Source organism: Cervus elaphus, chromosome 28 (assembly GCF_910594005.1).
Source record: "Cervus elaphus chromosome 28, mCerEla1.1, whole genome shotgun sequence".
Classification (NCBI taxonomy): Eukaryota; Metazoa; Chordata; class Mammalia; order Artiodactyla; family Cervidae; genus Cervus; species Cervus elaphus.
The window spans coordinates 15,680,343-15,704,999 of NC_057842.1; the positions used below are offsets into that span (position 1 = coordinate 15,680,343).

General features: G+C 48.2%; 2 protein-coding genes across 4 annotated transcripts in view; both read right to left on the reverse strand.

The window, feature by feature from the left end:
• Positions 1-3,259: 3,259 nt before the first annotated feature.
• The window catches only part of LOC122685227, a 35,564-nt gene continuing 14,166 nt past the window's right edge, over positions 3,260-24,657 (reverse strand). Inside the window, exons 2-4 of the mRNA XM_043889815.1 lie at positions 5,111-5,420; positions 4,588-4,818; positions 3,260-3,369 (exon numbers count right to left, since the gene is read on the reverse strand). Coding sequence (XP_043745750.1) covers positions 3,260-3,369; positions 4,588-4,818; positions 5,111-5,420 — 651 coding nt within the window. The remainder of the gene's footprint in view (positions 3,370-4,587; positions 4,819-5,110; positions 5,421-24,657) is intronic.
• LOC122685434 lies at positions 5,896-23,173 on the reverse strand. 3 transcript variants are annotated; one of them, XM_043890214.1, is made up of 4 exons: positions 23,076-23,173; positions 22,372-22,683; positions 22,156-22,251; positions 21,568-22,061 (listed from the first exon to the last, which is right to left on the reverse strand). In XM_043890214.1, the coding sequence occupies exons 2-4, from the start codon at positions 22,631-22,633 to the stop codon at positions 21,775-21,777; spliced, it is 645 nt and encodes a 214-aa protein (XP_043746149.1). In that variant the 5' UTR covers positions 22,634-22,683; positions 23,076-23,173; the 3' UTR covers positions 21,568-21,774. The 3 variants fall into 3 exon arrangements, 2 of the variants coding, with proteins under 2 accessions (XP_043746149.1, XP_043746150.1); XR_006338386.1 differs by lacking the exons at positions 21,568-22,061; positions 22,156-22,251 and adding an exon at positions 5,896-6,023; XM_043890215.1 differs by lacking the exon at positions 22,156-22,251.

Sequence of the window (24,657 nt, forward strand, 5' to 3'; positions counted from 1 at the left end):
AGCAACTAGCATAGTGTATATGGCCATTTTCATTCAAAATAGCCATCACACTATGTAATTTCAGAAACTTTTATCACCTCAAGATGAAAACTAGGGACTTCCCTGGTGGCCCAGTGGTTGAGAGTTCACCTTGCAATTCAGGGGGCTCAGGAACTGGAATCTCACATGCCATGAAGCAACTGGGTCTACACACCACAACTACTGAGGCCTGCCCACTCTGGAGGCCACGCGACACACCAGAGAGCCTGTGCACCACAGCAAGGGGTCTGGGAAAACGCAGTGAAGATCCAACATGCAGTAGGTAAGACGCGACAAAAACAAATACATAAAATGAAAGAAAAGAAACATCATACTTAAGACTGTTTAAAATTTCAATATTTTTAGAGAAAGATTTTTAAATTCTAAGGTGCTCTACAATTTTTGAATGGTTCACACATGATTTCACCTAATCTCCTATATTCCCATTATAATCTTTTCTCTCCCCCACCCCTATATTGTTCTCCCCAACACTATATTTCATAGATATATAAAATGGTAAACTCTGAAAAATAAATGCAAAACCCCCACAAATTGATGTAGTGTGCCATCTTAACAGGGCAGGGTGATCCTTGACTTCCCTAGCGATTAGTGAAACTGAATATCTTTAACATGCTGGACATTTGTGTGTCTTTGGAGAAATGTCTATTTAACTTCCTTGCGCATGATCTGAACAGGTTGTTTATGTTCGGTTTTAGAAGTTCACAATGTTAAAGGTATAAATCCCTTATAAGATGTGATTTTATCACACTTGACTTAATGTTGGGGTTGCTGAGCATGGTCAGTGGTCACTATGGACTCGGTCCCACCACCGTGTTCACACCCCTGTCCTCACAGAAACATACATGGTTCACTACAGAGAACTTTCTGGGGCACTTGTGTATACTAGCAACTGGCAATGGCCAAATGCATGGAGAAGACACAGAAAAGGACACCTGCCTCTGCGGTGCTCCACAAATCACCAAAGACCTGAAGCCCTTGCCACTTGGGATTTTGAAAAATGCTTCTTAATATGTAAATGGAGAGAGGAGGCCCACTGGGGCTATTTTGCATCCACTGGGAAAAAAAGTTGGATCCCGGACTCACAAACCACCACCAAAGCAGTCAGACACATACTAAGAACCAACACTGAAAGGAAAACTTGACATATTTTACAACTTTTGATGAGTGAATATCTTTCTTTTTAATTGAAGTATTACGGATTTTTAAAGATTTGTTAGTTTAAGGTATACAGCAAAGTGATTCAAGGATTCAGTGCATCAGGTGCTTCCTTGGGCAACATTCACTCCATTTGTGGGGCCCCTGGGCCATGCCCTCTACTCAGAACAGGCAATAATCCTGAAAACACAGAGCAGCATGTGGCGGTGCTTGTGGGTATTTGTTGACTGACCATATTCTAACATGACAGCACAAAAAATCCTAGATGCTAAGAGGGGATCTACCTTCAAACAGGAGGCCTTGCTCCCTGGAATGTTGGTGCATGAAACAGGGCCTGGAAAAGGAAGAGGTGTGTAATGAATATTTTGTCTGCAGAAGACAAAGACGTGTGTAGAGAGGATGTGCAGGATCCTCCCAGGAAACTGAGCACATGGACACAGTGAGGGGACCCTCAGCCCTGCTCTTCCGCATCGGACTCTCTCCACCCCTGACACAGGATGAGCAGCTACCACGGGTCCGGAGAGTAAGGTCACATGACCTGGATCTGGCCAATCGGTGTGTTCCACCCTCCCTGGCCACTGTGATTGGCTCAGGACTGGGGCAGGGCCCAATCGGGGCCCAGGGACGGGCCTCACGCTGGAATCAAGGGAAAGAGAGGTCTAGCTCTGCTGGAAGGGGTGCGGCCAGGTGACGTCAGGCTACAGCAGCGGGAGAGGCCTGAGGTCGCTCTGGGGCGGTTGGTGGCCTTCAAGCTCCCGTCAGGGCAGAGCCGCCGGCCTGAGGATGAGGGCGCTGCTGAGCCCAGGGTTTGAGAGCGGTACTTCCTGGTGTGGACACGGAGCTCCTCCTGAGACGTGAGGGAAGCCGTCTGCTCCTGAGTCCTCTTCTGCTTGTCTGTCAGCTTGTTTGAACCTCGCTCGGTTTTCTTTTTTTCTTTTTTTTTTTTTATCTCGCTGGGTTTTCTATCCAGCTGGCTAAGTGGAGACCTGGAAATGCAACTGTGTGGGGTTTGGCTGGCTTCCTGAAGAAATGCCAGTTGCCACTGGGAGACTCCAGTTTAATCTGGATTCAGGTGATATCTCTTCGGGTCAGATTTTAATTCTAGGATAACCCAAATTAGTCTTCACAGGATTGAGATAGAAACCTCCTAAGGGAGCAGTCGATGTCCTCATTCTAGAGCATGAGACTGGTGCTCAGAGAAGGGGGTCACGTGGCTACAGGAAGGAGGTGTGTACCCAAACAGAACCCCGGATCCTGCCGCTTGAACGCAGGGAAGCCACTGGTGTGGGTTGTCCGTGTGTCAGAGGCTAAGGCATCAGCCCATACTGGATATTGTTGGGGCCTGACTTGGTAACTGCCATGTGGTAGCTTTGAGATTTCCAAAAGCAGTTTGAGCTGAAGAGAGGAGGGGCACCTTGATTCATCCACCCCACCACACCCTCCAGATTCCCACTGACACTGAGACCTTTCTCTCGATTTCTGAGGAAGTGACAGAGTTCCCCTCATGTGAACACATTTGCATTCTACTGTTCACGGGCTGCCATGTGGAGCTGCTACAGGAGATGCCAATGGCCTTTGCTCCCGAGTACCTCTCTTTCTGTGGACCTTGGGGGCCCTACTCCCCACTTGCACATCACAGGCCTTTTCCACATGTTGTGGGGCCCCTCACTCAGTTTATAGCCTGTTTTATCCATCGCTGTCCTTGCCATACCTCCCTTGAAACTCAGCTTGTGAGCTCCTTTGTCTGCAGCGTGGCCCGCCTGGCTGCCACCGGACGGACAGAGCTGACAATGAAACAACAGCTCAGATCTGACAGCTCAGAAGCTCTGTACAAAGGGGCCTGACTCTTCACAGTGGAGAGGGTGTCATAGCCTCCAGGGTTCTGGAACCTGTGCTTGCGCCAAAGTGACTCCACAGGCGTTTGAATGCCTGGGGAGAGTCCTGGCTATAGTGGGAATGGCTCGAGTCTCCTGAGGTTCTGAAGGCCCACTGTGTGCAGGTTCACGGTGCAGAGAGAGGAGAAAGTGGAGGCCTGCCCTGGAGGTGGTGAGAGCCCATGGATGAGTCAGACAGGCAGGCGGGGCAGGATGCCACCTGAGCCGCCTTCACGAGGGGGTGGTGTGGGGCCAGAGGACGAGAAGCAGATCTGCTCCCTCGGCTGGTGCCAAGGGCAGGCTGTCACCAGACGGAACAGTTACCATGGTGATGACCATCACTGCTGTCTGCAAACGGTTTCCAGTGGTGCGTCTCCATTGGAGCGGTCAGGCCATCTCTAAGTTAGACTGGCCATGTGCATTGCCTCTCCTTCGTTCTTCCCACGTGTTCTCTTCTTTCCAGAACATGAATTTTCTAGAGGGTTTTTGGGCCACCAGGATGTTAGGTCATTCTCTAGCCTTGTCTCCTGAGGAATGGCTTCCTAGTTGTTGGGGTTGTTTGTTTATCCAGCTCTCTTTCTTGGCTGATTTTGTGAGTCTGTTTGTGCCACAGGAAAATTTCAGCATTCGCGTTCTGGCTGAGATGTCATTCTTAACAACAGCAATGACTGCCTGGGGAATATGACGGCATTTGCCTAAAGGGCTTCATCTGGCCCATAATATCTTGAAAGTACCTACACCATCCTTTCAGATACTCAAAGGTACTTCAAATAAAATCAAAACAAGAATTCTCAAACGTAGCCTTGAAAATGTGCGGAGTCAGAACAAAAGGACCTCATTGTTTCACTGATAGTCATTGATGGGGACACCCAGAATATACGGAGAAATGAAGAGAAAAGGTTTCAAGTTTGTTCGTGGTCAGGGAGACGGAAGAACAGGGAGTGCTTGCCGTGAATACAGGGTTTGCTGGGAGGTGAGGCGGAAATATTCAAAGGGTCTGAAACTACAAGGTGGCCATGGTTACACAGCGCTTTGTCGGTCCTCAGTGTCCCCAGATTGCAGCCGTTTTCAATGATTGTTATTATTAGACAACGATAATTGTTAACAACAATAACAATTATTAAACAGCAATAATTGTTACTATGACATTGTTATTATTAAATAAATGAATAATTTTATTCTTTCAAACTGAACCAAGAAAAGTACAGAACACCATAGAACAAGTAAAAGAGCACAAAATAGGTAGAGAAAAACCAAATAAACAGACACTGAAGGGAAGGGAAGTCAGTCTCCCCTGGGTGGGGAGCGAGTTGATGGCATCCATGGGGGGCAGACAGGGATAGCGGCTGCAGAGCCCACGGCTCCCCTGGACCTGGTGTTTCCAGAACGGGCTCTGGGTCTCTGTCCAGAAGAGGGGCCCGTTGTCCCTGCAGCGGTTGGTCAGTCATCGTGGGCGTCTGGGTGCTGAGCAGGAGCCAGGGCAGGCTCTCCCTGCAGAGGTGGTAACTCATGCCCTGACTCGGGTTCTCCTGCCAAAGCCCGAGCAGGTGCAGGTGCAGGTGGAGGTGGACGTTTGGGCCGAAGGGGAGGGACATCGGTGCCTGGGGCTGGGCGTCCTGCAGGCACAGAGGTCCGATCTGCCCAGTGTGGTGGCCAGGAACCAGCTGGTCCAGTGTCTTTGAGGCAGGATGGATCAGGTCTCGATGTCCCCTCAGTGGATCCCTGGGTCCTGCACATGCAGCAAGCACCTCTGTAGGGACAGGTGTTGGAAATGGAGCCTGGTTGAGTTGGAAGGTCAGAGCTAGAGCTGGGAGAGAAGAGATTACCCAGAGGTCTCCCTTGTCACGGGCCTAACTGGGCTCTAAAGCTTCCCAGGACTTCCAGTAGAATACCCAGCATAGGATGCCTTCTCTGACTGCAGTCTGAAAGATGGTGTGAGGCCAGCCGTTGCTCCAGGCCCAGCCCCAGCTCTGGAGGACTCCTCCCCGTGAAGCTCAGCGCCCCTCCCCACACACTCAGATTCCCAGCCCCGGGCTCCTCACCTCTGTGCTCTGCCGCGCTGGGCTCCAGGTCCTCGTGCTGCCTCAGAGGGAGGGGTGCTCGGGGCTCTGGGTCGGAGCCAGGTGTGCTGAGCCGCGAAGCAGCCTGAGACTGGGCCCCGCGGTGTGTCCTGGGTGGTTTCTGGGGAGGCCTTCCCCTCTTGCTCTTCACTGCCCCTTGGGCTGACCCCTCCATGGGCACGCTCACCTGGACCCTGCACTGGGCCTCACAGGCAGGGGGGTGGGGCTCCGACCCCTCCCTCAAGGAGGTGGACGGCGTGTCCCCCTCGTCGGCCACATCCGGTGGGAAGCTCTGCAATGACAGTAAGCGTCAGCCAGGCCTGCTTGGTGTTTTCTGAGCTGGGCCTGGCCATTATGGCTGCTGCTTCTGCCCACTTGAATTTCTGGTCCCAGCGGAGATGTGTGTCTGCTCAGATACCCACCCGGGAGGAAGGAGACACCTCTTAGGGCGTCAGGTCAACCTGGGCAGTCAGCGCTGCCTGGGCTCTCCCCCTCCCGCCCAGCCTGCTCTCCCCTGGGGTGGGGACACCACCGGTGCACAGGCTTCTGACCGCACATCCTTCTGGGCTTGCTTGAGGCAGACACGCCCCGAGAACCCCCCGTCCCCATTCCCAGGGAAAGGACTTGGGGTTGCCCGGGTGGGATGGGAGAGGTGGCCGGGCCCGGCCTGGGGCTCCCGGGTTACCTTCCTGTTCCTTCGGGCAAAGGGCCAGAGGCCTCCTCGGGGGGCCCTGAGCCAGCGTCACCAGCGATCCCACACACTGCCTGTGAGCCCTCCCGAGGCCCCGGCCTCTGGGCAGGGGCAAACAGCAGAACATCTTGGCAGCAAGTGATCTGGCTGGGGTCTCCTCTCGCAGTGGTGCCTGGGTCCCTGGGTTCTGGGTTCTGTTGAGTTCTGTTGCCAGGAAGTGACATCATTTCTTGGGTTCGTTGCTGAGGTCCCTAACACAGAGCTCCCCAAGGGAACCTGGGTGTTTCTGAGTGTGCAACCACACCCTTAGGCCCCGTGCGGGCACAGTGGCACGCACACTGCCCAGCCCTCAGCCTTGGGGGAGGCCTGGGTTCCGCCAGGGCCTGAGCACTGAGGACACAGCTGCTTTCAGACCAGGCTCCTCCTTCTCCTAGGTCACGTGGCCCTAGACAAGCATGTGCCCCTCAGGGTTTCCCCAGTCTTTCCATCTGCCGAGCGGGGGTCATTCTCCCATCTCCTGCCCAGATCTGTTGGCCTCCGAGACCCCCATGCCTTTCCACCTGGGGCTGGTATCACATGGAGTTTGTGCACTGAGACTTCCCAAAGGAAGGATTCAATACAGGGCTGACCTAGCACGGAATGGGGCAGAAACAGGCTCTGGGACCTAGGAAAAGACACTCCCCTTGCTGCCTTTTCAAGACCCCACCCCCCAATTGGAGGGCTGAAAGGAAGACTGGAAGGTCGCCTTCTCTTATATGAAAGAGGAGCCAACTTTCTGGTCCTCTTTTTCCATCGAGATTCTGGTTCAAGTCTCCCAGCTTGGCTTCTGTGGGTGGCTGAGCATAGAATGGCTCCCTGCATTCAGGCAACTGCTCTGAAAATGCAACCATGGATGCAATTATGTACAGCAGTTCTGTTCAAAATGGCTATACATGTTAAGAAGTCGTGATATCCTTCAGGAGATGAATGTGTAGGTCAATTGGATTACATCCAAGTCACTGGGGGCAGAACATGTCATCCTAAGATGTGTCTCCGACATCAGGTGAGTTTGCTGTGTTTAATTCAATAAAATAAAAAAAGAGAAAATCTGAGTAGAAGTTGCCCTTCTTGATTTTAAGATTTATTAATTGATTTTTGGCCGTGCTATGGCTTCATTGAGAGGGTTTCCTCTAGTTCTGGTGAGTGGGGCTCCTCTTGTTGCAGAGCACGGGTCCAGGTGTCCAGGCTTCAGTCGTTGTGCTGCATGTGTTTAGCAGTTGTGACTCCCAGGCTGTAGAGGGCTGGCTCAGTGCGTGTGGTGGATGAGTTTAGCTCCTCTGAGGCATGTGAGATACCCCTGGACAGAGAATCAAACCCGTATCCCATGCATTAGCAGGCAGCTCCTTAACCGGTAGAAGACCAGGGGAGCCCGAGGTTGCCCTTTTGTGAGTTCCGTTTCCGTTTAGTAGGGAAGTCTCTGTTTGTAAGGGTATGTCCCTCTTTGCACCTGAAATAGGATAGTTCCATCTGAAGGAACTCTTCTCAGTGAAGAGGTCCCGGCATAAGTCTGCAGAGAATCATATGCTTGTTTACTGTGCTTTCCATGATAACCTGCCATAACTGGCCTCCCCGCTTCCCCCAAGGTCTTTGCTATGTTTTGAGCTGTAGACGGTATTTACGCTGATGGCTTTGGTCACTGCAGGAAGTGACTCAGTTTCCTTGGCCTCTTCCCCACATGCAAGATATACATGTTATTCAACTTCTGTTTCTCTCCTGATATTTTGGCTTTCATGATGGAGAAGGAAGGCTCAACCAAGAACCAAAAGGGCAGAGGGAAATTGTGTTTCCTCCTATACGCATGCAAAGGAAGAATACTCAACAGTGGACAGGAGTGAAAAGTCAGCCCTTGAAAGACAGGGATAAATGTTCGATGCATGTGGCTAAGTGAAAGAATGCAGTCTGAAGAGGCTGAGTACAGTATGACCCCATTGATGACATTCTTGGAATGGCAAATCTCCACAGATGTGAAAAGAGATCCTGGGGTGGGGAATTTGAACTGATCCTTCACATGGATTCCTGTTAATATGCATTTGCTAAACAGATCGATTCATATAGTCCAAGGGGTCAATCATGATCTATTCAAATTTCCTTTTTTAGGCTATCGGAGTGCACAGAATGGAATGCCAAATACCACAGAATCAAACTGTATTAGAAATGCATGGAAAACTTCACCATAGGGGATGAGGTAACGGTGCTGACCTAAATGAACTTTAGAAATGAAGAGACTCTCTAGACTAAAGGCAAAATGGACCATACCTAAGCAGTAGGCTTTGTTTTCTGGAGTTCTGTCCAGAGTGTGAAAGTGAAAGTCACTCAGTTGTGTCTGTCTCTTTGTGACCCTATGGATAGTCCAAGAAGTTCTCCAGGCAAGAGTACTGGAGTGGGTAGCCTTTCCCTTCTCCAGGGGATCTTCCCACCCCAGGGATCGAACCCAGGTCTCCCACACTGCAGGCGGATTCTTTACGAGCTGAGCCACAAGGCAAGTGTAGTAGCTGACCCTTCTGAAACCATTGTGTATGTAATCCGGAAAGATGCAATGCGCAAACAAATGGCAGATGGTGGGAGCCTGGTTCTCACTGTGGGAGTGGAAGTTATGGATAAGGAAGGGGAGATAAGATATACAGAGAAGCCCTCCACATCCTAGCTTTATGCTTCCTGGGAGGATGGTGTGGGGAGTTGACTTCCTGGGGAAATGCACAGAGCTTCATGGCTGGAATGCCATGCAGAAGTAGTAAGCTCACGCTTCCCCTGTGTTAGCTACTACGTTTCCCTTGTGGCTCAGCTGGTAAACAATCCACCTGCAATGCGGGAGACATGGGTCCAATCCCTGGGTTGGGAAGAGGCCCCGGAGGAGGGAAAGGCTCCCCACTCCAGTGTTCTGGCCTAGAGAGCTCCATGGACTATACAGTCACAGGGGCCACAAAGAGTCAAACACGACGGAGTGACTTTCACTTTCATACTCTGGAAAGGACTCCATCAAACAAAGCCTCCTGCTTATGTGTGGTCCATTTTGCCTTTAGTCTAGAGAGTCTCTTCATTTCTAAAGTTCATTTAGGTCAGCATCGTTACCTCATCACCTATCGTGAAGTGTTTCCATGCATTTCTAATACAGTTCGATTCTGTTGTATTTGGCATTCCATTCTGTGCACTCCTAGAGCCTAAAGAAGGAAATTTGAATAGATCAAGATTGACCCCTTGGACTATATGAATTGATATGTTTAGCAAATGCATATTAACAGGAATCCATCTGAAGGATCAGTTCAAATTCCTTGCCCCATGATCTCTTTTCACATCTGTGGAGATTTGCCTTTCCAAGAATGTCATCAATGGGGTCATACTGTACTCAGCCTCTTCAGACTGCATTCTTTCACTTAGCCATATGCATCGAACATTTATCCCTGTCTTTCAAGGGCTGACTTTTCACTCCTGTCCACTGTTGAGTATTCTTCCTTTGCATGCATATAGGAGGAAACACAATTTCCCTCTGCCCTTTTGGTTCTTGGTTGAGCCTTCTTTCTCCATCATGAAAGCCAAAATATCAGGAGAGAAACAGAAGTTTAATAACATGTATATCTTGCAGATGGGGAAGAGGCCAAGGAAACTGAGTCACTTCCTGCAGTGACCAAAGCCATCACTGTAAGTACCGTCTTCAGCTCAAAACATAGCAAAGACCTTGGGGGAAGCGGGGAGGCCAGTTATGGCAGGTTATCATGGAAAGCACAGTAAACAAGCATTTGATTCTCTGCAGACTTGTGCTGGGACCTCTTCACTGAGAAGAGTTCCTTCAGATGGAACTATCCTATTTCAGGTGCAAAGAGGGACATACCCTTACAAACAGAGACTTCCCTACTAAACGGAAACGGAACTCACAAAAGGGCAACCTCGGGCTCCCCTGGTCTTCTACCGGTTAAGGAGCTGCCTGCTAATGCATGGGGTACGGGTTTGATTCTCTGTCCAGGGGTATCTCACATGCCTCAGAGGAGCTAAACTCATCCACCACACGCACTGAGCCAGCGCTCTACAGCCTGGGAGTCACAACTGCCAAACACATGCACCACAACGACTGAAGCCAGGACACCTGGACCCCTGCTCTGCAACAAGAGGAGCCCCACTCACCAGAACTAGAGGAAGCCCTCTCAAAGCAATGAAGCCCTAGCACGGCCGAAAATAATTTGCAAAATGTAAAAATCAAACAGGGCAACTTCTACTCAGGTTTTGTGTTTCTTATTTTATTGAATTAAACACAGCAAACTCACCCTATGTCAGAGACACATCTTAGGGTGACATGTTCTGCCCCCAGTGACTTGGATGTAATCCAATTGACCCACACATTCATCTACTGAAGGATATCATGACTTCTTAAATTGTATAGCCATTTTGAACAGAACTGTTGTGCATAATTACGTCCTTGTTTGCATTTTCAGAGCTTTGCCTAAATACTGAAAGCATGATTGTCAAGTCCACAGGTGAGACTTTTTAGCTTTGTGAAAAAACTACCAAACTGCCTCAGAACGTGAGGCATTCCCCCATGCATTCCACCAGCAATGAGGCATAGGTCCTATTGTTGCTCACCCTCCAGTGATAGGTTTTATCATATATTTGGTGTTTAGCAATCCTGACAGTTGTGGTATGATATGTCATGATTTTAATCTGTAATTCCCAGGTGGTACATGATGTTGAACCTACGTGATATTATTAACAACTAAAGAAATTCTGAAATGTGCTGCAATGTGAGTAAACTTTGAAGTCACTATGCTAATTGAAACAAGCCAGACAGAAAAGGACAGACACTCTATTACTCCACTATGAAGTGTCCATGTAAGTCTACTGCAAAGACAAAGTAGAATAAGGGTGCCAGCAGTGAGGGGAGTTAGACCTGTTGGTCTTGGACAAGGTCCAATTACTGCGTATGATGGTGGTGTTGGTGGTGGTAGTCGCTCCATAGTATCCAGCTCTTTGTGAGCCCATGGACTGTAGCCAACCAGGCTCCTCTTTCCATGGAGTTCTCTAGGCAAGAAACTGCAGTGGGTGGAATTCCCTTCTCTAGGGCATGAGCCTCTGGCAAACCTCCAGCTTCACCTGGCAGAACTCTAAGCCAGATGCCGTTGCCCCAGTTGAGTTCAGGTCAGTCACTCAGTCATGTCTGACTCTTCCCTCTCCAGATGAGCCTGGACTACCCAGGGGAGACAGGACACAGCCAGTAGCAGCGCCTTCTCACATAGTTTTCCTGCTCAGCACCTATCACCATTTCTACACTCTTGGTCTGTCTCCTTTAGCTCTGAGAGCTCAAGGCTTCTTGGAAGTGAGGTGTTTTCCTTCTCAGAAAATGGAACCTGACACACAGTCCCATGCCTCATCCTGCCAGCCAAGGACATCAGCTCCTCTTACTGAAGAGCCAAGTGTCATACATGTCCTATACAAGTCCTCAAATTAACAACAGCAAGGCCAACGAGAAGACCTAGGGTCAGGGAGGGCTGAGGGTTAGTGAAGTTATCACCAGACTCACTAGACTGCCAGCTGCTAAGGCAGCAACTTCCTACTGGTCTGACCTCTTGGGGGTCATTTCCTGGACCTGGTGACAAGGCACCTGGGGGACACTGTGGCACTGTGATCAGCAGGTACTGAGACCTGGAGGGAAAAGTGGAAATGGACAGAAGGTAGATCCTGCAGCGAGCTGACTCTCTGCGTTGATGTGTTTGCCTTAGAATTATAAATGGAACTGTGTAGTGGTGAGGTTATTTAATCCTTGACCAAGACTTTGGAATTCGCATGCTCTTGAATTTTTATTTATTTTGCTCTCACTAAGGTTTCTTGGTTTTCCCAAAACTTCAGAAGTGTAGGGAGTATGGGGGAGGAAGGGAGTGAGTGATCAAAAAAATTTGAATCCTAGTTCTAAACTATGAGTCTAAAATATTGGCAGTTACGAAAAGATGTCCCTCCTCCAAGAATTTAGTTCTGCAAATAGTTAGGCCTTCAGAGATTGAACTTGGCTGATGAAATATTCATTTGCCTATTCCATATTGCATAGTGCACCATCCTTAATTTCGGTCCCTAAAATCTAAATTAATGAGGACATCTCCTAGTAAACACAGTCTGTGTTGTCCTGCCACCACCAACATGCAATCTTAAAACCAAAGGAAGAAAAAGAAGAGCATAAAAGGATAATACAGTACAGCTTCCAGAAACCAGAACCTTTCTCAACTCACCCTCATTCCACCCCCATTCTGCCTCCACTGACGTATTTCCATCTGCCGTCATAATTCACCTGCAAGTGCGTGTGTGTGCTCAGTCACTTCAGTCACGTCTGATGTTGTGTGACCCCATAAACTTTAGCCCACCAGGCTTCTCTGTCCATGGATTCTCCAGGCAAGAATGTTGGAGTGGGTTGCCATGCCTTCCTCCAGAGGATCTTCCTGACCCAGGGCTCAAGCCTGAGTCTGTTACGTCTCCTACACTGGCAGGTGGGGTCTTTACCGCCCGAGTCACCTGGGAAGCCCCGGCTCAAGTGCACTTAACAGGAAATGCACTCCAGGCCTATTTGTTCTGTCATCAGTCAAAACCCACCAAGATCTGGTCAGAACCAAAAGAAGCAAATGATGAAAATTTTGTGAAGACAAACTACACTCAAGGATTCTCTATGCCCACAACCAGTTCATTCACACACGGCTCTAATGGGGAGAGTGTAACTCTGTCTAGGCAAAGGTGTGCCCAGCTCCCAGCCTGATGGTCATTAGGTCACCTTGACTAGGCTTCCCTTCTAGGCCAAAGCTGTTCATGGAGTGTAATGTGGACTGCAATTTCAAGCTCCATATAAAACCTTAAATTTTCTAGTATCCACATTTAAAAAGCAAAAAGAAGCAGCTGAAATTAATATTCAAATCATATTTTAATCCAGCATACAAAAAATATTATCATTTCAATACATGATCAGTATATCACAACTCATGGGTTGCATGCAGATAAAGCTGTCCTTATGTTTATGACAAAATACCTTCCTTTTGAAGACCAAGTGCCTCTCTTGGGATGTGAAGTGGAAATTGGAACCCCTTTTCCTTGGGAGTGAGCCTGTCACTAACACTCATCACAAGCTCTGTATATGAATAATTATTCACAACCACTACTAAGTGTGATCAAAAGTCTCCGATGAACAAAAGCCCAGGGCTTCACAGGTGAATGCTATCGAAGGTTTAGTGATGAGTTAACACCCATCCTGATCAAAGTCTTTCAAAAACTGCAAGCAGGGCGACATTCCCAAACTCATTCTGTGAGACTGCCATCACAGTGATACCAAAGCCAACAGAAATACCACACGGAGAAGAAAATAAAAAGCCAATATCACTGATGAACATAGATGCAAAAAGCTTGAACAAAACACTAGAAAAACAATAACAACAACAACAACACACAAAGCTACATGAAAAGAATCACACACCAAGTTCAAGTGGAGTTTATCCCAGGGTGTGTAAATTTTTCACTATATGCAAATCAAACAATTAGATACACTGTATTAAGTAATTGAAAGATAAAAATCATATGATAATTTCAATAGGTGCAGAAAATTTTTTTCACAAAATTCAACACCAATTTATGATTAAAAAAGAAAAAAAAACTCTCAGAAATGGGCACTCTCCAGAAAATAGGCACCAGAAGGAGCCTACCTCAACATAATAAAGATCATATATGACAATCTCACAGCAAACATTATTCTTGATGGTGAAAACCTGAAAGTGTTTCCTCTAAGATCATGAACAACCAGGGTGCCTACTCTCCCTGTTATTATACAATACAGTTTTGTAAGTCATAGCCAGAACAATCAGACAAGAAAAAGAAATAAAAGCAATCCAGATTATAAAACAAGAATTAAAATTCTCATTGTTTGCAGATGACCTGTTTCCATACATAGAAAACCCTAAAGATACAATCAGAGAATTAGAAGAGCTAATCAATGAATTTAGTAAAGCACAGGACACATAATTCATACACAGAAATCCCTTGCATTCCTATACAACACCAATGAAAGATCAGAAAGAGAAAATAAGGAAACAGTATCATTCACAACTGCAAGAAGAATAAAATACCTAGGAATAAGCCTACCTAAAGAGACAAAACATGCATATGCAGTAAGAAATGCTGTATGATGAAAGATATCAAAGATGATACAATATTGTGAAAGAATCAATATTGTGAAAATGACTGTAATACCCAAAGCAATCTGAAGATTCAATTCATCTCTATCAAATTACCAATGGCATTTTTCAAAGAACTAGAACATATAATTTTGTAATTTGTATGGGAAAAAAACAAGACCCCTAATAGCCAAAGCAATCTTGAGAAAGAAAGGTGGAACTAGAGGTATCAACTTTTCTGACTTCAGACTATATTCCAAAGCTAGTGTCATCAAGACAAGATGGTCGTGGCACAAGATCAGAAATATATATTGATCTAAGAAGATACCAAGCTGAGAGATAAACTCATGCACCTAAAGGTACCTTTTCTTTCACAAAGGAGGCAAGAATATACAATGGATAAAAGACAGAAAAGAGATCCTCTTCAATAAGTGGTGCTGGGGAAACCGGACAGCTACAAGTACAAGAATCAAATTAGAACACTTCTTAGCACTATATGCAAAAGTAAATGCAAGATTGAATAAAGACCTGAATGTAAGGCCAGAAACTATAAAACCTTAGAGGAAAACATAGGCAGACCACTCTTTGACATATATCAAAGCAAGATCCTCTTTGACCCACCTCCTAGAGTAATAGAAATGGACAAACAAACAAACAAACAAAAAACACACAAATGGCATTTAGCTAAACTTCAAAGTATTTAAGCAGCAAAGAAAACTATAAACAAAATGAAAAGACAGCTGTCAGTATGGGAGAAAATAATTGCAAATGAAGCAACTGAAAAATGATTCATCTCAAAGGTTACAGGTGGATCATACAGTTTGCTCTCAGAAAAACAAACAACCAGTTAAGAAATAAGCAGAAGACTTAAACAGACATTTCTTCAAAGAAGACATTAAGAGGGCCAACAAGCATATGAAAAGATGATAACACTGCCCATTATTAAAGAAATGCCAATCAAAACTACATGAGCTATCATGTCGCACCAGTTAGAATGGCCATCATCAAAAATTCTACAAACAATAAATGCTGGACAGGAAATGGGAAAAAGAGAAGCCTCTTGCACTGTTGGAGGGAATAGAAATAGATATAGCCAATTAGGAGAACACTATGGAGGTTTCTTTATAAATGAAGAATAAAACTATCATATGACCAAACAATTCCCTCCTGGGCATATACCCTGAAATAATAATAATTGAAAAAAGACATGTACCCAATGTTCATTGCAGCACAATTTACACAGCCAGGGCATGGAAGCAACCAAGATGTCCATCGACAGATGCATGGATAAAGAAGTTGTGGAACATATACACAAGGGAATATTACTGAGCCCTCAAAAGGATCAAACACAAGTAAGTATAACTGAGGTGGATGAATCTAGAGCCTTTGATACAGACTGAACTAAGTCACAAAGAGATAAACAAATATCATATACCAGTGGATATTTATGGAATCTTGGGAAATGGTTCTGGTGAACTTTTTTGCAAGGCAGAAATAGATACACAGATGCAGAGGAAAGACTTGTCTGCCTAGCTATGGTAGGACAGGGTGTGACAAATTGAGAGAATAGCATGGAAACATAGGCAGTACCTTATGTAAAATAGCTAGCTAGTGGGAAGTTGGTATATAATGTAGGGAGCCCAACACAGTGCTCTGTGATGACCTAGAAGGGTGGGATGGCAGGAGGTGGGAGGGAGGCTCACCAGAGGAGAGAGATATATATATTTACTTACAACTGATTCCTGTTGTTGTATGAGGGAAAGCAACTAAACATTGTAAAGCAGTTATTCCTCAATTAAAAATAAAGAAATTTGAAAACTTTCACTCAATATATCTGCACTATCATCTAAACTCTATGGGATCATCTATTCATAGCTACTTTCCAAATATATTTTAGTGCTTATTCATTCCTTAATGATTTTGAAATATGATTTTAATAGCTACACCCTATTCCTCAATATCTTACATAAATTAGAAACTCTTCAGCCCTCATCATAGAAATATAATACCAAAATAGATTTATATTTAAAATTAAACCTTTCATGTCAAATTCAGTTTAAAGAGAATTCCTCTGAAGATCTAAAATTCTTATGAAAAGTCATTATTTGGAGGTTTTTTTTTTTATCTGTTATGCTTTATTGTCATATTGTTCTAACGACTCTCTTATTTCTGTAATCTTTCCTTTGACTGTAGTTTTTCAGTGAATTAACATTTTAAATTTAAATTTAAAGAATGTCAAAAGGGACTCTCGTGTGTTAGTCACTCAGCCGTGCCCAATTCTTTGTGACTTACGGACTGTATATTGACAGGTCCTTCTGTCCAAACAATTCTCCCGGCAAGAATACTGGAGTGGGTAACCATTCCCTTCTCCAGGGGCCCTTCCTGACCCAGGGATCAAACCTGGGTCTCCCGCATGGTAGGCAGATTCTCTAACATCTGAACCACCAGAAAAGCCTGACCATGGTGTAAATGGATGCAGACATCCTCAAAAGAATATTAGCAAACCAAATTCAAGTATCCATTAAAAGAATCATACACTATGCAGCTGCTGCTGCAAAGTCACTTCAGTCACGTCCGACCCTTAGCGACCCCATGGACTGCAGTCTACCAGGCTCCTCTGTCCATGGGATTTTTCAGGTGAGAGTACTGGAGTGGGTTGCCATTGCCTTCTCCATCATACACTATAATCAAATGGAATTATTTCTAGGGATGCAAGGATGACATTATCTGTAAATCAATCAATGTGATACAGCATATGAACAAAATAAAGAATAAAAATCATATGATCACCTCAAAAGTTGCAGCAAAAGCTCTTGATCAAGTGTAATATCTATGTATCATCCCAACTTTCAATAAAGTGTTTATACATGGAACATACTAAAGGCAATATAAGACAAGACCACAGCTAACATCCGACTAAGTGGTAAAAAGCTGAAAGTTTTCCCTAAAAGATCAGGAATCATACAAGCATGTTCACTCTCGCCAATTTTATTCACCATAGTATTGGAAGTCCTCCCCAGAACAATTAGGCAAGAAAAGAAAATAAAGGCATCCGCATTGGAACAGAAGATGTAAAATATCCCTTTTCGATTATTACCTGATATTACATGAAACCCTAAAAAATCCACCAGAAAACGACTATTAGAACAAATAAATTCAGCAAGATAATGGGAGATGAACCATCAGAGAGAGAAATGAAGAAAACAGTCCCATTTACAAATGCATCAAAAGGAATAAAATACCTTGAAATAAATGTAAACCAGGAGCTGAACGACTTGCACAGAGTCATGGACTCCGAGACAGGAATTCTGGGTTGAAATCCCAGCTCACTCATTAACCTGCTGAGTGACCCTGGGCAAATGACACAATGATCTGAGGCTCAATCATTTCAACTGCAAGATGGACACAAAACCAGTACCTCCTTCCAGGGTTGTGAAACTAAAAGAAATGCTTATTTAGACCAGGGGGGTGAAGGGTCAGTAGCAGCCTCTCCTTGTGTGAAACTTTTCTGGGACTGGGCTCTCCTCAATCTGTGGGTGAGGGTCCAGTGTGGAGCTGGGAAGCCAGATGGGACTGGATGTGGACCGAGGCAAAAAAAAAAAAACAACTAGTTTTTTCTCAGGGTGGGGGTGGGAGGGGACGGTGGCAGGGAAGCCACCTCCTTTCCAGATCTCAGAGTGGGGCCTGAACCAAGGGCCCGGGGGTGCACAGTCCGAAGTGAACTCTGAACCCCCCTGCCCCCCACAGCAGGGATGGAGCCTTCCTGGCTGGAACCTTCTCTCTGGTCCAATGTGATGTGGTGCTGCTCTGAATTCTCCTTGTCTCCACCAGGCAAAGAGCCTCCAGGAGCTGGAGGTGCCTGAGTGTCAGAATGACACAAGGACTAAGAGAATTGACAATGAACTATATTGACAAAAATGACAGAAGTACAGACGAGGCAAGGGGTGGAAAGCACAGGTACTGACTGCCTTTCACGCCTTTACCAGGAATGTATCAGAAATATCCCCACACCAGCTCAAGAGAGCCCAAATGCTAGAAGTATAATGGAAAATCAGGCTATGGATCTAATCTCTACACTGCTGGTTCCAGAGACCCAAGTTTCAACCCTTCAAACTTCTTGTGGGCAGCCAGACATCAAAGGAAGAAACACAGCCCTTGCCTTAGGAAGTTACAGCCAGACTTAACATTGGGGTTGCTCAGCATGCTCAGTGGTCACCATGGACTCAGCCCCACCTCCATGCTCACATTGTCTGTCTTCACAGAAACATACATAGTTCATTACAGAGAACTTTCTGGGGGCACTTGTGTATACTAGGAACTGGCAATGGTGACATGGGAGGAGAAGACACAGAAAAGGACACCTGCCTCTGGGGTGCTCCGCAAATAACCAAAGATCTGAAATTCTTAATACTTGGGGTTTTGAAAATTGTTTCTTAATATGTAAATGGAGAATGGAAGCCCATTGGGAATATTTGATATCCATTGGGAATACCAACTGGGAAAGTAAGTTGAATCCTTGCCTCACAAAACACCACCAAAGCAATTAGAAACATACCAACACTTGAAAGGAAACCCTGACAAATTTTTGAACTATTTTTGATGAGTGAATTTTTTTTTTAACTTGAGGTATTGTTGACTTTTAATGATTTTTTAGTTTAAGGTGTACAGCTAAAGGATCCAGTGATTTGGTGTCTCAGGTGTTTCCTTGGACAAACTTCACTCCCTTTGACAGGACCTTGGGCCATGTCCTCTACTCAGAACAGGTAATAATCCTGAAAACACAGAGCAGCACGTGATGTTGCTTACTGGTGTTTTCTGACAAAATTAATTATTCTAACATGACACAAAAAACAAACCTAGAGACTAGCAGAGGATCTCCAAACATATCTTCAAACAGGAGGCCTTGCTCCCTTGAATGTGGTACGTGAAACAGGGCTTGGAAAGAGAAGAGGTGTGTCATGAATATTTTCTCTGCAGCGGAGAAAGCAGTGTGCAGAGAGGAGCAGGCACGTCCCAGGACACTGAGCACATGGACACAGTGACTGGATGCTCAGCCTTGCTCTTGGGGCATTGCACTGTCTCCACCCCTGACACAGGCTAAGCAGCTCCCACATATCCTGGAGATTATGGTCACATGACCTGGACCTGGCCAATCGGTGTGTTCTGTCCTCCCTGGACACCGTGATTGGCTCAGGACTAGTGCAGTGACCAATCAGGGCCCAGGGCCGGGCCCCAAACTGGAATCAAGGGGGAGAGGATTTCTCCTTCTGCCAGAAGGGGTGGGGCCGGGTGACGTCAGGCTACAGCAGTGGGCGGGGCATGAGGTCAGCCTGGGGCCGTTGGTGACCTTCGTGCTCCCATCAGGCCAGAGCCGCCGACCTGAGGATGAGGGCGCTGCTGAGCCCAGGGGTTGAGAGCGCCCGTTCCTGCTGTGGTCCCGGAGCTCCACCTGAGACCTGAGGGAAGCCGTCTGCCTGTGAGTCCTCTTCTGCTTGTCTGTAGCTTCTTTGAACCCCGCTGGGCTTTCTGTCCAGCGGGCTAAGTGGAGATCCTGGAGATGCAATTGTGTGGGGTTTGGCTGGCTTCAGGCAAGAAATGCCAGATGCCACTGGGAGACTCCAGTTATTCCGGATTCAGGCGATATCTCTAAGGGCTAGATATTAATTCTCGGATAACCCAAATTAGTCTTCACAGGATTAAGATAGCAATAGCATCTATTGCTAAGGGAGCAATAGATGTCCTCTTTCTAGAGCAGAAACCTGGCGCTGAGAGAAGGGGGTAACGTGGCTGCAGCAAAGAGGTGTGTACCAGACAGAACCTCCAGATCTTGCGGTTTGAACTCAGGGAAGACACTGGTGTGGCTTTTATCTGTGACAGGGGCTAAGGCACCCAGCCCACACTAGTTATTGTGGGGACCTGACTTGGTAAATGCCATCTGGTAGCTTTGAGACTCACAAAAGCAGTTTGCAGTGAAGAGAGGAAGGGCACCTCCCTTTATCCACCCCACCACACCCTCCAGATTCCCACATACCCTGATCTCTTTCTCTTGGGTTCTGAGGCAGTTACAGAGTCATGCTCATGCGACCACATTGCTGTCTACTGTTCATGAGCTGCCATCTGGGGCTGCTACAGGAGAGGCCAAGGGCCTTTGCTCCCAAGTACCTCTCTTATGTTGGACCTTGGGGGCCCTACTCCCCACTTGCACTTGCACACCACAGGCCTTTCCAAGTATTGTGGGGACCCTCACTCAGTTTGCAGCCCATTGTATCCATTGCTGTCCTTTCAGTGCCTCCCTTGAAACTCAGCTTGTGATCTCCTTTGTAGCAGTGTGGCCCACCTGGCTTCTACTGGATGCTCAGAGCTGACAATGAAACAACAGCTCAGGTCTGACAGCTCAGAAGCTCTGTCAAAAGGGACCTGACTCTTCACACTGGAGAGGGTGTCGTAGCCTCCAGCGTTCTGGAACCCGTGCTTGGGCCAAAGTGACTCCACAGGCGTTTTAATGCCTGGGGAGGGTTCTGACTAGTGGGAATGGCTCGAGTCTCCTGAGGTTCTGAAGGCCCACTGTGTGCAGGTTCATGGTGCACAGAGAGGAGAAAGTGGAGTCCTGCCCTGGAGGTGTTCACAGGTCATGAATGAGCCAGACAGGCAGGCAGGGCATGATTGCACCTGAGCTGCCTTCATGAGGGAATGGTGTGGGGGCAGAGGAAGAGAACCAAGTCTGCTCCCTCACGTGGTGCCCAGGACATTTTTTCACCACCTAAGCACTTCCCACAGTGTTGATCGTCACTGCTGTCTGCAAAGGGTTTCTATTGTTGTGTGTCTTCCTCTGAGCGGTCAGGCTGTCTCTAAACTACACTGGCCATGTGCACTGCCTCTCCTTGGAACATCCCACATGTTCTCTTCTTTACAGAAGAGTGAGTTTCTACAGGTTTTTTAGGCCACAAGTATGTTGGGTCATTCTCTAGCCTTCTGTCATGAAGAATGCTTTACTTGTTGTTACGATTTTTTTTTTTTTCCCAGCTCTCTTTCTTGGCTTATTTTTTGAGTTTGTTTGTGCCACAGGGAGAGCTCAGCATTATCCTCTGGCTCAGATGTCACACTTACAACAATGCCTGCCTGGAGATTATGACTATGTTTCCCAAAAGGTCTTCATTTAGCCCATGATATCTTGAAAGTACCTACACTGTCCTTTCAGATACCCAAAGGCTACTTCAAATGAAATAAAAACAAAAATTCTCAAATGTAGCCTTACAGTATGTGGGGAATCAGAAAAAAACTACTTCTATCATTTTGCTATAGTCATTGATTGGGGACACCCAGAATATAGGAAGAAATGAAGAAAGAAAAGGATTAAAGTTTGTTCAGGATCGGGGGAACAGACAAACAGGGATGTGAATAAAGGATCTGTTGGGAGCTGGGGCAGAAAAATTGAAAGGGTCTGAAACTACAGAACGGTGATGGTTACATAGCACTTTGAAGGTCCTGAGTGTTCCCAAATTGCAACAATTTTGAATAATTTATTCATTAAAACTTAACCGAAAAAAGTACAGAAAGCCATAAAAAAATAAAATAGCACAGAAAAGTTACATAAAATCCAAATGAAAAGACACTCAAGGGAACGGACCTCAATCTCCCCTGGGTGGGGAGCGAGTTGATGACATCACGGGGAGCAGACAGGGATGGAGGCTGTAGAGCCAACCACGCCCCTGGACGAGGTGTTTCCAGAAAGGGCTCGAGTTCTCTGTCCAGAGCGGGGGCCTGTTCTCCCTGCAGGGGTGAGTCAGTCATCATGGGCATCGGGTCTTGGGCAGGAGCCAGGGCAGGCTCTCCCTGCAGAGATGGTAACTCATGCCCAGACTCAGGTTCTCCTGCCAAAGCCCGAGCAGGGGCAGGTGCACCTGGAGGTGGACGTTCGGGCTGAGGGGGGTGGGACATGGGTGCCTGGGGCTGGGGGTCCTGCAGGCACAGAGGTCCAATCTGCCCAGTGTGCTGGCCAGTACCCAGCTGGCCCGGTGTCTTTGGGAGAGTAGGCTCAGGTCTCGATTTCCCTTCAGTGGTTCCCTGGGTCCTGCACCTATAGCAACCACCATGGTAGGGACAGGACTTAGAAGTGGAACCTGGTTGAAATTAGAGGCCAGTGTTAGAGCTGTGAGAGAAGAAAAGGTTACCCATGGCCAGCCTTGTGGTGTGTGCATCCGGTGACTGAAACCTTCTGAGAGAATCCCAAGGAATACCCAGCACTGGATGCCTTCTCTGACTGCAGTCTGCAAGATGGTGTGAGGCCAGCCTTTGCTGCCAGCCCAGCCCCAGCTCTGGAGGACTCCTCCCTGTGAAGCTCAGCGCCCCTCCTCACACACTCAGATTCCCAGCCCCAGCCTCCTCACCTCTGTGTTCTGCCGTGCTGTGCTCCAGGTCCTCTTGCTGCCTCAGAGGCAGAGGTTCTCGGGGCTCTGGGTCGGAGCCGGGTGTGCTGAGCCCCATGGCAGGCTGAGACTGCGCCCTGGGGTGTGTCCTGGGTGCTGTCTGGGCAGCAGGCCTTCCCGGCTTCCTCTTCATTCCCAGTTGGGCTGACCCCTCCGTGGGCACACTCTCCTGGACCCTGCACTGGGCCTCCTGGGCAGGGGGGTGGTGCTGTGACTCCTCCATGGGAGGGTGGATGGGGTGTCCCCCTCATCAGCCATATCCAGTGGGAAGCTCTGAAATGACAGTGACCGTCAGCCAGCCCTGCTTGGAGTTTACCGAGCTGGGCCTGGCAGTATGGCTGCTGCTTCTGCCTGCTCAAACTTCTGCTTCTAGAATGAGCAGAAATGCGTGTCTGCTCAGATACCCAACCGGGAGGATAGAGACCCCCCTGAGGGCGTGAGCCTGGGCAGCCGGCGCTGTCTGGACTCTCCTCAGCCCTCCCAGCCTGCTCTCCCCTGGGGTGTGGACAACACCAGCCCACAGGCTCTGACCCCACATCTGCCTGGGCTTGCTGGAGGCCAGCACACCCCGAGAAACCCCCTTCTACACTCACAGGGAGAGGACTCAGGGTGACCCGGGTGGGATGGGAGAGGGGACCTGGCCAGGTCTGGGGCTCCCGTGTTACCTTTCTGATCCTTCGGACGAAGAAAATTCTGGAGACAGAATTCTTCCCTAACTTTAGAGACAGTTCCCAGTCCAGGAAGTCACAAGAGGATGTTGTCTCTGACTGCAGTCAATCGAGTGGGTGGGCTGAGGCCAGCCTTTGCTGCTGGCCCAGCCCCAGCTCTGGAGGACTCCTCCCTGTGAAGCTCAGCACCCCTCCCCACACTCACATTCCCAGCCCCAGCCTCCTCACCTCTGTGTTCTGCTGTGCTGTGCTCCAGGTCCTCCTGCTGCCTCAGAGGCAGAGGTTCTCGGGGCTCTGGGTCGGAGCCGGGTGTGCTGAGCCCCATGGCAGGCTGAGACTGCGCCCTGGGGTGTGTCCTGGGTGCTGTCTGGGCAGCAGGCTTTCCCGGCTTCCTCTTCATTCCCAGTTGGGCGGACCCCTCCGTGGGCACACTCTCCTGGACCCTGCACTGGGCCTCCCGGGCAGGGGGGTGGTGCTCTGACTCCTCCATGGGAGGGTGCATGGGGTGTCCCCCTCATCAGCCATATCCTGTGGGAAGCTCTGAAATGACAGTGACCGTCAGCCAGCCCTGCTTGGAGTTTACCGAGCTGGGCCTGGCAGTATGGCTGCTGCTTCTGCCTGCTCGAACTTCTGCTTCTGAAATGAGCAGAAATGCGTGTCTGCTCAGATACCCAACCGGGAGGATGGAGACCCCCCCTGAGGGCGTGAGGTCAGCCTGGGCAGCCAGCGCTGCCTGGACTCTCCTCAGCCCGCCCAGCCTGCTCTCCCCTGGGGTGTGGACAACACCGGCCCACAGGCTCTGACCCCACATCTGCCTGGGCTTGCTGGAGGCCGGCACAACCCGAGAAACCCCCTTCTACACTCACAGGGAGAGGACTCAGGGTGACCCGGGTGGGATGGGAGAGGGGACCTGGCCCGGCCTGGGGCTCCCGTGCTACCTTTCTGATCCTTTGGGCAAATGGCCAGAGGCCTCTTGGGGGGCCCTGAGCCAGCGTCAGGAGCATTCACACACACACTGCCTATGAGCTCTCCTGAGGCTCCAGCCTCTGGGTAGGGGCAAACAGCAGAACATCTTGGCAGCAAGTGATATGGCTAGGGCTTCCTCTCCCCTGTGGAGACCTGGATACCTGGGTTCTGGGTTCTGTTGGTTTCTATTTCCGGGAAGTGACATCATTTTTTGTGGTTTGTTGCTGAGGTCCCTTACACAAAGCTCCCCAAGGGAACCTCGTTGTTTCTGACTGTTCAACCACACCCTTAGGCCACATGCGGGCACAGTGACACCCACACCGCCCAGCCCTCAGCCTTGGGGAGGCCTGGGTTCCGCCAGGGCCTGAGCTCTGAGGACACAGCTGCTTTCAGACCAGGCTCCTCCTTCTCATAAGTGATGTGTCCCTGGACAAGTATGTGCCCCTTAGGGTTTCCCCAGTCTCTCCCTCTGCTCAGCGGGGGTCATTCTCCCATCTCCTGCCCAGATCTGTTAGCCTCCGAGACCCCCATGCCTTTCCACCTGGGGCTGGTATCACATGGAGTTCATGCACTGACTCTTCACAGAGGAAGGATTCAATACAGGGCTCACCTA

Excerpts from the sequence above, each read along its gene's own strand:
- LOC122685434 (XM_043890214.1), bottom strand. The coding sequence starts at position 22,633 with ATGGAGGAGTCACAGCACCACCCCCCTGCCCAGGAGGCCCAGTGCAGG. Across the intron at positions 22,252-22,371 it reads CAGCACGGCAGAACACAGAG|ACTGCAGTCAGAGAAGGCAT; the intron begins GTGAGGAGGCTG and ends ACCATCTTGCAG. Across the intron at positions 22,062-22,155 it reads CACCACAAGGCTGGCCATGG|GTGCAGGACCCAGGGAACCA; the intron begins GTAACCTTTTCT and ends TGGTTGCTATAG.